This window comes from Octopus bimaculoides, chromosome 5, assembly GCF_046866305.1.
Source record: "Octopus bimaculoides isolate indiv1 chromosome 5, ASM4686630v1, whole genome shotgun sequence".
NCBI lineage: Eukaryota > Metazoa > Mollusca > Cephalopoda > Octopoda > Octopodidae > Octopus > Octopus bimaculoides.
In genome coordinates, this window is record NC_142932.1 from 106,488,502 (window position 1) to 106,504,130 (window position 15,629).

Here is a 15,629-nt window from a genome sequence, read left to right on the forward strand (position 1 = left end):
TAGAGTTTCAAAACTTTAAAGAGAGGAATGTAAAGATGTGATATTGAGACCTTCTGAATGAGCATTAATAATGAGAAAGAAAATAAATGATGAACTATATTCAACAGAAAAGCAAAACCCTCATTACTGCATCACAATAACAGTAGTACCAACCACAAGAACATTTAGCACAGTTCACTATAATCTGCAAAAGCAATACCTCATCTCTCCTGACAAATTTATTCTTAAATATACACATGGGGAATACTATAATTGGGAAAATGAAAGATTCTCTTCATGCCTTATCCCCACTAAAACTATCATTGTTGCAGTAGAAAAGGATCTTATTGGGTTTCACAATCCAATTATAGAATAAATTAACCAAGATCTTACTGTTTACACTGCAGTATGTTAATATATCATCAGAAGGTCATACTCACCAGGAATTAAACTCTGAATTAAAAACACTATACACAAACAACACTATACAAGTAAAATATTTGTCCATAAAGTTGTTTACCTGAGCTCCACTATCCAAAAGTAGTTTAGCTACTTCGACATGACCATCCATCGAAGCTTCCATCAGAGCTGTATGCATTTCATCTGTTTTATGTTCTTGGTCAGCTCCAGCTTCTAATAAAAATCGAACCATTTCTAAATGTCCTGTGAAATAAGAATAATAATGATGAATTTTAACTTTTTGCACAGAACTACATATTGTATTATGGAAGGGGGTTTGAAATCAAAGAGAGAGCAGTACTTTGTAGCTATTTTATCAAAGCCAAAAAAGAAACAAAGTAAACTCCACTAAGATTTTCATAAGCAAAACATAGGGACATAACTAAACACTGCTGCTTTAGCTACTGCCATAGTGAAGACAGTTTGAATAGAAAATAAAGCATATAGAAAATTTACATTAATCTCATTAAATATACCAGAAATAGAATTAACAAAACAGGATCCCAAAACAGTAAGCCATTAGCAACAAGGACATCTGGCCAAAAGTCAATGACTCAAAAATATACATACATTCAACTCAAAGAAATGTAAAACAAATGGATAGATTAAAATTTTATGGGTATATTTTCCTTGTATGTTATGATATATTACAGTAAATAATAGATATTTAATGATACTTTCTCCTACATACCTTTGTAGCAAGCAAGTGTGAGGGCACTTTCTTTGAATTCATTGGAATGGGTATTGATTCCGGCACCGGCATCTAATAATATCTTTGCTACTCCCACATGACCTGCGCTAGCTGCTTCCATTAAAGGTGTGTGACCATTTTCATTGTGAACTTCAACATTGGCACCATATTCAATTAAAACCATCACAACATCCTCAAATCCACCACAGGCAGCATAGTGAAGAGGTGTATTACCTAAAAATAAGACCATTAAAATATTAGAACCAAAAATAAAAATAAAATGTAAAATAAATATATTTTTTTCTTATAGGCTTCTGTAACGTTCAACATTCCAAGTTAGTTTGTTCTGTTCCTCTCACTAAATGTCTTGCAGATTCCTTAGATGGGCAAAACATTTAGAGCAGTAATAAATTTAAATTTTGTCTCTATTCCAGTGTGTAAAAATGAATTAGATAAAAAGTAATTTTAATAAATTATTTGCACAATGTGAAACCCATTAATGTAGAATGTATAGAACGATGCCTCCATTAAGTGGTTATATCCAACATTAGTAGACCCAAAACTTGAGTTAGTTTATCACAAGCTGTTGTTAGGTAATATTACACATTTGTTTAGGTAAATTTAGACAGGGGCAAATGTTGTGCTTCAAAGTCCCAACCAGTCAGTAAAAGGTTAATTTAACTACTGTCATACTGTAAATACATTTCATTCTATTCATTTTGCTAACTATATATACAGTTAAGCCTTTGGATGTGTTACATAACATTTATGAAATAATAATACAAATACACAGAAAACAAACTCAAAATTACAAAATAGAAAATAAGGAAAATCCAGAGAAAACTTTCAAGAAAAGAAACATCTCCAAAGCCTCTTTATATATAACAATAAAGACCAGAATGTACTTGTGGACTAAGAAATAATAACCTAGTTTAACAGCTATTGAGTATTCTCATACATTCTCGGAATATTCTTTATCTAAAAGTTTGTTTTGTAAAAGAGCAAGTCTAATTCTAAAACAGTCAATTTTAACAAAAATACTTGGTAGGGTTTAATTTTTGTTTATAACTATGTTTAACAATGAGCTTCAACAAATAAAAAAACTGGAATGCATAGTGTGTGAGTGTGTGTATCAATATTGAAGTATATAAGATACTTGAAAAGTAATTATGCAATTAAAATAGCTTTCAAGGAATTATTTCATCATATACTAATGCAGTATAATCATAAAAGACAACAAGAAGAAATTCCATAAATTATTTACTAAATAATAAAATTAAAAAAAAATATGTTACCAGCTGAAGACTGTGCATTCACATCAGCTCCGTGAGTAATTAATAGTTTGGCAATGTCGACAAAACCTCCACTAGAAGCTTCCATTAATGGAGTACAGTCACCCTTGATGCCTCTGTCTTCAACATTTGCTTTCATAACCAACAAAACCTATAAAGAAAAATCAATAAAAAGCTAATTAGAAATATCCAAGACACTTCCAAATCATATAGGATCTATATGTACAGAGTGGAATTTTCAAACCAGCTATTTATAAATAAAAACATTTAATGTGCTTTTTTTTTAAATAAAAGTAACAATCAAATTAGCTTCTTTGCAAGTTCTATATAGCTCTTATTGTCCCATATAAGTTGAAAAGAGAAGGTAGAGAAACAATGCTCAGACTTAATAACACAAGACATTGAATGGTTTTGAGAAACAGAAACTGAAAGAAGCCTACTATGCATGCATGCATGCATGCATGCATGCATGCATATATATGTCCTTCTTATGACATACTTGATGATTCTAAATGAACAACATCATCATATATCATTCATTTCCAACTTTCCATGAAAAGCATGTCTGGCCACTGGTGAAAGAAAGGGCACTCAGCCATTAAAAAATCTGCCTCAACAAAATTCTATCTGACCCATGCAAGCATGGAAAAGTGGACAATGAAACACTGAGGATTAGGTATACCTGTACCTCTCCTTCATTCCATACATATATGTATATATGTGTATGTATGTATGTATGTATGTATATATATAGACACACACAATAATGAGCAAAAAGAATGAGTGCTGAACACCAAGGGACAAACAATTATCATTATCATCATCATCATCATTTAACATCCTCTTATAACTGATAGCTCGAAAGAATGCTTTTTATGTGAATAGGAAATACTTTTGCACATTTCACAACTAATAATTTCCTAACAAACAAATTAGAAGATATCTGGGAAACATAGGTTGGTATCTGATATTATTTGGGATAATCAGTTTGTTAGGCTTAAGTGACCCCGAAAAACTCCCACGTGATTGTGTTTATACAGGATGAGTAGAGTAGGCTCAAAAAAGACACTTTACAAAATAAGCATGTGCAAAGACCAAAGTGGAACTGCAGCAAGCATGTCCATGTCTATAAGGGAACTGCTTTGTTTTAAAGATAGTGAGGTCTTGATAAAGTACCAGAAAACTTGGCTGATGCTTCTGAGTTCAGTTCATACTAAAGCTATTGTATTGTGGCACCAGGCAAGATATGTAAGTTTCTCGCCAGTGATTTTTATTTTTTTAATAGGTGACATTAATGTTTCTGATTGTGGGAGGATTGTTTTAACAATATACTAATGTCCTTATGTCCCAATCATGCAAAAGCTATCCACCCATGCTAACATGAAAAATACAGAAACTAGACCACCCCACCACCCAAATTTTTTTTTACTGTTTCAGTTTTGGAAATACAAATAGAAATAAACAATCCTGAACTAACCTGAGCCAGTTCATAGTAGCCTGCTGAGCATGCAAGGGATAACAAACTCTCCCCCTCTTCCGTCGTCTCATGAACACTGCTACCTTCTTGTAACATCTTTCTTACTGCAGACACATCGCCATCACTGCATGCTTCCGCTAAAGATCGAGAGCTGCAAAAAAATTTCTATTAATTATTGAAGAACATTACTATTCAAAATACATTTATACTGCTAGCTACCAACAAGTTACAAGCAAAAGCTGAATTTATTAGTAAGTAAATAGATAAAAAAAAAAAAAAGCAACTAAATATATATACAATATACTCACACTAGAATAACTGAAATTAACTGAATAAAAAAGGAAAAATATTTTACAAAATTGTAAGTATTCATTTTATGTTGTTTCAATAATTTACTAACTTCAGCTAAAATGTAGAATGGTTGAGATACAGGAGATGCATGCTGTAATTATAATCTAATAGTGAAGCTTTACATAAATCATGTGGTTCGTTGTATTTGTTGCGTGAAGCAATTGTCTCTTCACATAAATATTATTCGATTAATTGTGATATAGAATCAGAAACTGAAGCAAGCCCATCTTATGCTCAGTGAATACAACACAATGACTGTATTAAAATTTGAACTTATGGTCATTAATCTATAATCTCAATGCCTAATTTTGTTAATTATTCAATCACAACAATGTGATTTCAGGATTGGCTCAAGAACAAAAAATATAGTGTTTATACAGACAATATATGCTGACTACCATTTGGCATAAACATTTCTTAAATGCATATTCCTACACATACAAACACACATTAGATAATACTGCATTAAAAGCAGTGCTACAATCCCTTTGTAAGGATATTAACTGAACTCGGTTTGTATTCCTAATAGGTGTCTCCAAAAGATTCATGGTCAACAAAGTAAATAACGAATGAAAGAGCAATATGTATAGCAGCTACTTTAGGTAATATCAGAAAATATGGCATACATACAATAATTACTATTTAACTTTTATAAAATTTCTTGATGCTAATACAAAATGATGAAATGAATAATTTCCAAATAAAACAAAATGCTCAAACTGTGCATGTGTGTGCGTGTGCATATGTGCATTTTACTCATTGCCTGCCATCAAGCCTAGTATAAGCCTTATCCTGCACTTCTTTATGTTAACTCTCTCCCCCTCTCTATGCAATGTGAAGCCTGATTAGTGAAATCAACCAACTTATCAATCAACATTTATACCTGCTATTATTATACAGAGACACAAATGTAGAAGAGTGCTAGCTGTTATATATTGTTTCAGAAAATTTCTATTAAGAGACTTTCTATATTAAAATCACACAGCTTGCACAGAACATTGGCAGCAAATAGTCGGACACTGGTTTCATGACTTGATTTAGTATCCTCAGTGACAAAACACTTTCAGACATTCTGGGCTAAACCAAAACCTTCAGCCCTATACAGAAATCAGCATACCAGGCATTTACTGATTTGTGTAAAAGGTGACCAAGCAAAAATTAAATCAATAAATACTTGGAATAGCACTAGATAAAAATAACAACGTATATAACATGTATATTACAAATGTAGAACAGTGCTAGCTGTAATATTTTGTCTCAGAGCAATTTCAAATAAAAACAATGTGTTAAAAGAACAGAGCTCATTCAAAATGTTGTCAGCAGATTGCCAGACACCAGAGTTTCAACTTAATTTGGTCTCCTCAGTGATTAAAAAACTCGACATTCTGAGATAAGTCAAAATCTTTGTTCCAGGCCAACTAACTTTTTCACAAATCAGTTTGTTGATTTCTATATCAGAACAAAGATTTTTGACTTAATTCTATCCAGGAGTGTTGATTACTGAAGAGGCTAAATCATGTAAAATCACCAGTGTCCAATAATCTGTCAATATTCTGGGTAAGATCTGCAGTTTTAACACAAAATCTTTTAAAGATAACTATATATATACACATATATTAACTTAAAATCTGGATAATTTGTGTAATGTTCAACATTAATCTAGTTCACCTAGCTCCACAATATGATGAGGTTCAGCACTCTAAATTACCTGTGTAACTGCCAAGTTTAGTGAGTATTGTACTCAAAGATCTTCATTTGCATAGAATAAGAGAGAAATGAACTCCCCAAATTAACATTTCTTGTATACTACATTAATGCTAAATCAATATATATATATATATATATATATATATATATATATATATATGGCAACCAACCACCAAATATTTTAATTTTTGAACACTTTAGATTCACTTTTTAGCAGCAACATTAACACAACCATTAATGCTACAGCAAACAGCCAACAGTTGCACTACAAGAACTGCCAACATCACCAAGACACATGGCAGCTTTAAATCACAAACTGCTAATTTTCCTAAGCAGTTTTAAAACATTGTCACATTCCATCAAAGAACCTGTTAGTACATCACAGAATCATTAAACAGCTAAGCAAAAATCTCCAACATGTTTAGTTATGCTTAAAAATCTACTCACTACATGAAAAATTGACCAGAGCAACACTAGAACATTTTTACTTAACACAATAATACACCTCACTGAAGCATCATTTCACAAAATAACCCTAATACTCATGTTTAACATGCTAAAAATCAGATAAGCACTAGACATTTGTGTTGCTAGGCTTAGGAATACATAAATTTACTTTTATTTTGGATAATATAAGTCTTCAACCTCTATATTCTCTACAAGCAAATATTTATATTAACATTTTTAAAATTTTATTTATATAAGAAATATAAATAACATCCAAACATTCAAAAAACACTTATGAGTCACCACCCATACCAAAGAATTTTAGTGATCAAGATAAAACTAGACGTTTAGAAAGAAGAATTAACATAGTGTATATCAAAAATGAAATAGACAGAAAAATTTAAAACTTGAATCAACTTGCTAATGAGGTAGTCAACTCTATCAACTCTATTAAAAATGTGCCCTTGTTGAAGTTCTATACAGTTTAACTACAATCTTCTCAACGTATCAGCCTTGAGGCAGTCAACTCAACAAGAGTAAAAGAATTGGCTTGTACCAACCTGACAAAAGTTTGCATATTTTATCAAGCAAGAATCATAGTTCAAATATCAGTACAACATAAAGCTAAAAAATATTGATCAGTTCAAAGTTTTGCAATATGTAAAAATCAAACATTTGTAAACCAAAGCTTGTGAGTAAAAAAATAAATGACTATGTTGTTCAGTAAGTAACCAAGAGAAGCAGGTTTCAGATCTCATCAGCTGTTTACAAAATATTTTGGAAAAACAAAATGGACAATGGCAGATTCTATACTAATACATTTACATGACATTTTCTTACATAAAATCATCTGGGTGTTTAATATATAACTTAATTTACAAAATTAGATCATTTAACTAAAATATGCTTGGTTTCTTTTACAGTAAAAGAACCATTTTTTAATGTATTTACATTCTGAGTCCAAATTTTAGATAAAATCTATCAGAAATGTCAATACCAAATATTACCTTTCTGTAAGCAATGGTCATCTCTAAAATGTTGTGCTATTTTGTTGGTGTGTTCTATAGACTGAGGAAAAGCAGTGCCCATGACCATTTGCAGGGCTTCTAAGATTGACAGCAGGAGAAGCCCCAAAATTCATGAGAAAGCAACACAACTTGAGTGAACTTCAGACTAGGTTAACTGCTTGTAAGAAACCAACTAAGGGAGCAGATAGTGATGCAGTTAAACTGGACAATAGATTAAGTTTACTGTCCAAAAATGTAGAATCCACCCAGAAGGGCATCCACAATTTCTCTTTAAAAACTAGTTGTATGCACAAGGCTTAGGGCTAACCCAAAATTATGGTAGGCGACACCAAAAGTGTCATGCAGAGAGACTGATTTGGAATCACTTGATTCAAATCAAATTTCTTAACTACAAAGTTAGAATGCATGAAAGTTAAAAATCTAAATTTAAAAAAATCTGCTTTTAAGCAGAGGGTTCAGAATCTAAAATTATTCAATACACATACATCTTGCATAAATCAATTTTCTCACATGTTCTATCTCTAACAATTCTCTAAATTTCTTTTTATGTATCATTTTTATGTCACACAAATAAAGAATTGCATTGTCAATCCCTTCAGTATTAGCAACAAAACTACTATCATCATCATCGTTTAACGTCCGCCTTCCATGCTAGCATGGGTTGGACTATGTTTCTTTAAATTGTAAATAATTTTTAAAACATACAATTCAACAAGTATACATTCTCATTATTTTCAGTATTATAATGCAGTGATGCTCAATTTTGCATAGACATAGCAGTTTATCGTATATAATCACTAACCCAAATTTATAAACCAAATGTTCACTCACATCTGTACAATGGTCAAAATTCCACAGAAGAAATTAACTTACCACAGTAGATGGAATTTTTCCAACTTGAATCAGACATGTCAGTACTTTAGTATTATTATCTGAAAATTCCTACCTAGAGTTTTCTCAACTATTACGCCTAAGTACACAATTATAATAATAGCTTTAATTTATTGATCTTAATACAGCTCTCTCATTTATTGGTATTTAATAACAATGTCATTTTGGACCCAAGTCACAATATATTAAGGAGCATATTATTTTTTGAGATATGAAAAGTAGTCAACTATGGTAAAACTGAACCAGAAAGACAGAAGACATTCTCTGATGCTCTACTTATGCTAATATACCACCAAGGCATATAGCCTACAGGTTAGGGTGTTGCACACACCATCACTAGATAAACGGGTTTGATTCCAAGACCAATAGTGCGTGGTCTTCTTGAGCAAAACACTTTGCTCTTAAGGTGGGTGAACGGCAGAATCACTGGTGTGTCAAAAGAGATGCATTATAGTATTTACATTCTGAGTTCAAATCCCACCTGCCTAGAGAAGGCAATGGGAAACCACTCCAGTATTCATCATAAATCTAGTTATGGTAGCCAAGGTTCCAGTAATCTACTTAACCATGGCAGGGAAGAATACATGCTCTCCCACGTCATATAGGGAGTGCTGGAGAAGGTTCACATGCAAGGATCTGCCCAAAGGTAGACCTACACTAGACTAGACCACCAATACATAAACACACTCACACACATACATATTCAATTAAATCTTTATCTAAAACAATAAAACCAAAACTTTACCCTTCTTCACTTGTCGACTCGCCTGGCTGTTCAGCTTTCATTCTATGAAGTGCAGCCGCTGCTTCATCAAGTGCACAACTAACAGAAGAAGTCAGCTTTTTTAAAACATCAGGGTCAGTTAGAACTTTTCCATCAGAAGTGGACAGTTTCCCAATTCCTATAATACAGAATCAAAAGTTTTTTTTTTTTAATTGAATTTTTAAAAAAATGCACATAAATAAATATGATGATTTATGAGGAAGCAATGAAATTTTGTAAATTAACCTGATGATTTGCAATACTCATTAGAAGAACAAGAAAATTAAAATGAAAAATACCAACCAGTCAGTAAGTTCATTATTTATTATTCTAAACCAGTGACTCTCATTAATAAAGAAAATGATAATAGAAATAGTGTGAGACTCTTAAGACTTTTAATCAATACTAGGTATAGAAAAAATTCTTAATACAGTTTTCATAGACCCCAGCAGAATCCGAACAAATAACATATAACAAATTATATAAAGTGAACAAAGGAGTTGAATATTAACTGAATACTGTTTTTTAAAATAGCATTAATGCTTATAAATCTGGAATTCTGCAAAACGAAAAAAAAAAAAATTGCTCTAAGATGAAATTCACTGAAAGTTGAAAGGAAAATCTTTGATCAATGATCCCCCCCCCCCCACAACTACCAAAAACAAAAAAAAATTAGGCAGAAGTATTCTAAATACATAATTACCACCCATTAAAAAATTTGCTATAGTTTTTATAAAAGTTTTTTTTTTTTTTTTGTTACAATTATCATTATCCTAAAATATTTGAAAATTTAAACTGTTTTACATACATGATTTGCATGTGTGGTTTAATATTTTCATATAAACTAGTCAAATATTCTTTAGAGCTTCCAAAAATGAGGTGTAGATAAAAAAACAAAATTTCCTAAATTTAATGAAAAACCACTTCAAAATTAAACTGAAAACCATTTTTCTTAAATGCATTTTACAAGCCGAATGGATAACATTTCCAATACACACACATACTTGCTTTTATCAAACAGATGCCCTTTATTAGTATCCATAAAGTCTTCCCACAACAATCACTGTAGGAAGACGATCGGGATACAAAATTAGGAAAAAAGTGACAGGTTGTGAAAATATGCTACAGAATACATTTTGGAAATACCTTTTATCAAGAAGTGGGCCACATGAGACGAGGCTCATAGGTGGGCCACTCTACTAAAAAGGAATTCAAGGTCATTTTTTTCATTGATGTGACATTCAGAAAACCTGAAGTTTGCCCATAAGTGTTATTAGGTGCTATGGTAAAGAACTAAAAAGTCATTGAAATGTTGATAGAATTGAATTAGTGTATGAAATTATACATTTAATTCAATATTACACCTTAGTCTGATTCTCTAAGCTGAACATGGCTATAGTTTCTTATGCATATCCAAATGGTTCAAAATCAGTTTCAGACCATCAGCCACCTACTTTATAAAGAAGTTGAACTAATTAACAGAAAATTTTTCAAGAAATAATAACAATGTCTATTAACCAGTAAGGGTTCACAAAGACACTGGGGAATAATGATGAAAAGTGCGTGTGTGTGTGTGTGTAAAATAGTAGGGAAATTTAGAGTAATAGAGTAAAAAAAAAAAAAAAATTAGAGTCCTTGTTAATAGAATTACTCACAAAATCTGCTAGAGTACTACTAATATAAGTGATTCAGGTTATGATAGAATAAGGGCTGGCACAAAATATACAGAATAAGCAAATTCAATGCTACTATATTGTAAAGAGATTTTCAGATTTTTTTTTTTCTCTCCATAAATAAAATTCAATTCATCAATTAAATTTTAAGATTTCAAAGAATATATTAGATATAAGTATCAAATTGAGACAGAAAAAGAAACAGGCTCATCTGATGGGATTTGAGTCACTTATCAAATGTTTGATATCATCGGAAGTTTATTTATAATTTGACTTGTTGATTTTCAATACAATCATCAACCATGCTAGGATATCTTCTTATGCTTGACATTAATAGAAAAGCTTGTGCCAAGTGAGATTTAGAGAGAAAGATAATACAAAATAGCAATAACAAATTATAATATTTAATTAGCAGATAGAATGACAAGCATTCTAGTGTGTAATAAGTAATGCAGTCAGTTATGAAGTGGTCTGGGTTTAAGTCACATTAATGGTCCTGTTACATTTTTACTGTCTCAAACTGATTTTCAGAATGTTTAACAGCAAAAAATTTCATTCCTTGTTCCATTTTCAGTAACCATTTTCTCAATGTGGATAATGAAAATTAAAACTTCAACAGCTTTCAAATATATGTCAAAGTAGTTCAAGTTAAATGGATTTCGTACATAAAATTTCTTTTTAGAATTTATATCACAATTTATGAACTCCAGCATTGTTGGTTAGAGGTTTCCAATGGGACAATCAATGGTTCACTGCCTTTCTAACAGAGAGAGTAACAGGGAAGTGCCAATAACTTGGTGCAAAGGCCTTCATTCTTGCAAAGAACTTTGTTTTAAGAGCATCAGTTTTACAACAAAGTTTACCAGCCAAAGTTACATTTAATATATACAACGGGCTTCCACATATCAAATTCCACTCACTAGATAGTGATCAAACCACAGCTATGGTAGAAGAAATTTGCCTAAAGAACAGTGTAGAAAAGAAATTGAAATATTGATATAATCGAATCATGGTATGAAATTAATTTATGTTTTGGACTAATTCTCCAAGTTGAATATGATTCAAGTGCACCACACTGGAACAAATTAGGTTAAATCTGATTTTTAGGAGTATTGTTCTGTTTTGTGCAGCAAGATATTTATGACAAAGGTAGAAAGTCTAGGATTGAATGTCCTTCCTAATATCAGTTATTTTAATATAAACACTAATGAAACTGTGTTTTGTTTCAGATTTAAAAAAAAAAAGAATCCATATTACAGATATAAAACAGAAGTTCGTCAATGAAAGAACCAAGTAATAGATATGTCAAGCCAAAACTGTCCAAATTCAAATTTTTAAATTGTATTTTTTTCTTCAATGTACCTAGGTAAGCAGGTTGGGGAGGGTACACAAACACATACAAAACCTAGTAAAGAATAAAAGAGATGCCCATATTTAGCTCAAATTTTAAAAAAAAGTCAGATTATTAGTCATGGGGGCAAAAAAACCTACTTAACTGAAACATAATCCAGTCATATTTTGTTTATAATAGTCAAATCACCTTGTTTTCATTTTAAACCCAAATATCTAATGAATAATGAGAGATAAAGCTAGCCAAAGCGTTCTTATAACCAAGTGAAGCAAAGTAGTGGCTGATATTTAAAGAAAAAATTAAAATAAGGATAAGTGCTAAAGGAAAAATATTTTTTAGATTCTTCTGTAAATTAAAATGGGATGAATAAGAAAACTATGCCCTTGACACTTCCACTATTTTTTTTTTTTTCAAGGATTCACTGTCATTACTGATGTACGTGTGTGTGTGTGTGTGTGTGTGTGTGTATCATCATCAACATCTGTTTTCCATGTTGGAATGAGTTTGAGGTTTGACCAGAGTTGGCAAGCTGGAGAGCTGTATGAGGTTCATCAGTGTTCATGTACGACAGAGTATAAGTGTCTTGAGAGAAAAATTGGGCATAAGAGGCATCAGATGTGGTGTGCAAGAGAGATGAATACACTGGTATGGTCATGTGATGCATTTGGATGAAGACAGTTGCGTAAAGTGTTGATCTCTGCGGAGGGAACCTGTGGAAGAGGTAGACCCAGGAAGACACGGAATGAGATGGTGAAACATGATATTCGAATGAGGGGTCTCACAGAAGGGATGACAAGTGATCATGGCCTTTGGCAATTTGCTGTGCTTGAGAAAACTCATCAAACCAAGTGAAATTGTAGTTGTGGCTGAGACCAGCGACACATACAAGGTACCCACCACACACTCAGAGTGGTTGGCATTAGGAAGGGTGTTTCACCATAGAAACCAAGGCAAATTCAGACTGGAACCTGGTGCAGTTCTCTGGCTTACCAGTTCCAGTCAAGCCATCCAATCCATGCCAGCATGGAAGGAAGATGTTAAATGATGATGATGATGATCACATCTATAGCTAAAATTTACTATTTATACCAAAATATCAATTTCATTAATGAAAACTTCATTCAATTAAGTCTTCAAGACATGTAATGTTATTTGCTAATGAACATAACCTTAAAAACATATTAACCAATGAAAATGTAATTCACTTTTGAAAGAAGCAAAACTGTAATGCAAGCATGTGTGCATGTATGTTTGCATGTGCAATAAATCATTATTAAACATTTATCTTTTTAAAAATACTGTATCACATGAATATTTATTTATCAAATGTTTATCAAATAGTTAAATACTTTTAGAATCATATCTGCCTCAGATAATAATCAAATTAAACTTCTAAATTGCAAGGACAGATACATATAAACTAATTTTCAAAACAGACCCAACTTCCAACACCCTAAAAACAAACAATTGTAGCCACAACAACAATAAAGCATAATTCTGAAATATCTATCTACTACAAATACCCTGAACTGAACTTGGACTTAAATACAATAGCAGCCAATGACGACCACAGACTCTCAAAATAACAAGCAAAACACCACGGTCAGATTATTTAACAAAAAAAAAAGAGAAAATGCTTAAAATTTATATCTTGGAAAAGAGAAGAAATAAACAATGAGTAGAACTAAAAATAAGCATAAAACAGTTTTGGTAATACTACAAATAAATAAAATCATTTCATCCATACAAATATTCAAGAAATGACAAAACAACAGTGATGACCATTACTCTCCAAATGTAAAATGCCATATGGAGAGTGAAGAATGTGCACATACTCACTTAAATAACAATTTGTTACAGCAAGAGCACCAAACTTTCATTGGCAAAGGGACAACTCCTGTAATGAGGTATAGATCTCTTGACTGTGATGTCATTTACAACATTAACATAAGGTGACAACAATGAAGGATAGAGTCATGTCTCTTATTTTTTAGCAAATAGGCGAGGAAAGGAGCCAAACTTATTTTAATTTTCAATAGCTTATTTTTACAAAGAGACATTTCAAGGTTTATTCACTGAACTATTTCAACAGTAATATTCAACATAACTGCTACAAAAAGGTCTACGATATGGTGAAATCTATTTTCACAATACTAATTATGCAAAATTACTACAAAAATACAACTTATTGCTAAGCATTTCATATAAAACATTAAGAAAAGGAAACTTAATATCACTAACATTATTTTAATAGTTAAATCTGGTCAAAACCTTATAGCACCTGCCTACCAGCCACTGCTTGCAATTTTATCATTGTTACTTATCTCTCTCTCATTCATTTAATGTGGCTGTAAGCAAATTTCATATAGAGACACAGTTCAATGCTGCAGACAAGAACATACAACTGAATATTTCAAATATTTGCCAAGACATGGAAGATTAAATAAGAAATCCCATTTTTGTTAAGACAGTTTTGTAAATCCAAATGATTTAATGAATTGCTGAAATAAGTGTTAATAGATTATATCCTATTCTATATTTATCTTTCCAGCAATGTCTTGAGTCACTAAAACATTAATGTACATAAGTACACACATAGCAGGGTCATAAAGAAGTCCACTTCACAATCATGTAGTTTCAAATTCAGTGGCAGCTTGAACAAGAAACCACTGGAGGGTATAATCTCATGAGTGTGAGTATGTATGTGTGTGGAGCATATCTAAGCATGCATGGGTGTCTATACCAGTTTTAACTTAACAGTGCAATAAACAGAGTCCAATAAAATAAGCACTGTATTTGATATAATTGGCTAGACCCTTGAAGGTGTTGTCCCAGTATAGTCATGTTCCAATGACCAAAACCTGTAAAACAGTATATCACCAAATATACTAGTGTTTTGTGTATACGAACTAGAATGGTCAAATAAAGCATCTAAATTATGCGAATTATATATCATATTCTAACTTCATTTACTAAATGCATATACATGTATGAGAAAGAAGGAAAGAAAGACAGATTATTCATCTTCTATAGGTGCTCTACTCAGACCTTTGAAATAACAGCTATTATAAACTCCAATTAAACAGTTTAAGTGTAATCAATCAGCATAGTATTACATCCATTTTTCTGTGCTTGCATGGTTGGACAGATCTTCAATAATTAATGACCCTAACTAATTATTTCATTGTTGCATTGACAAATTACTTCATTCCACTTAATTACATGCTTCAGTTCACCTAAATGAAAGATAGCTTTTAATCCCAATATGATTTTGTATTTGGATTTAGAAGGGGCATATAACAATAAATCACACTATGAAAAAAGTCAAAAGACAAATCATTCACATTTCACAACCTTCAAACATCTGGATTAATGGAACCAAAACCTTAATTTTCCAAGTCTAAGTGCATCTAAAGACTATGAGCAGTTTACTTAAATTGCTCACACTAACAAACACAAAAGAAAAAAAAACACTAATTTGAAAAGAAATTTAAAAAACACCTAATTAGAAAAACAAAAG

The 15,629-nt window shown here is 31.6% G+C and overlaps 1 protein-coding gene across 7 annotated transcripts in view; it reads right to left on the reverse strand.

The window, feature by feature from the left end:
• Positions 1-15,629, reverse strand: part of LOC106883585 (ankyrin repeat domain-containing protein 17) — a 120,375-nt gene that overhangs the window by 40,057 nt on the left and 64,689 nt on the right. For 6 of the 7 annotated variants that reach the window (XM_014934654.3, XM_089352879.1, XM_089352883.1 and 3 more), the window contains 5 exons: positions 9,068-9,224; positions 3,899-4,049; positions 2,425-2,572; positions 1,130-1,363; positions 500-642 (listed from right to left, as the gene is read on the reverse strand). In XM_014934654.3, the coding sequence (XP_014790140.1) occupies positions 500-642; positions 1,130-1,363; positions 2,425-2,572; positions 3,899-4,049; positions 9,068-9,224 (833 nt within the window). Of the gene's footprint in view, positions 1-499; positions 643-1,129; positions 1,364-2,424; positions 2,573-3,898; positions 4,050-9,067; positions 9,225-13,948; positions 14,007-15,629 lie in introns of all 7 variants that reach the window. The other variant, XM_089352882.1, reaches the window with a different exon arrangement.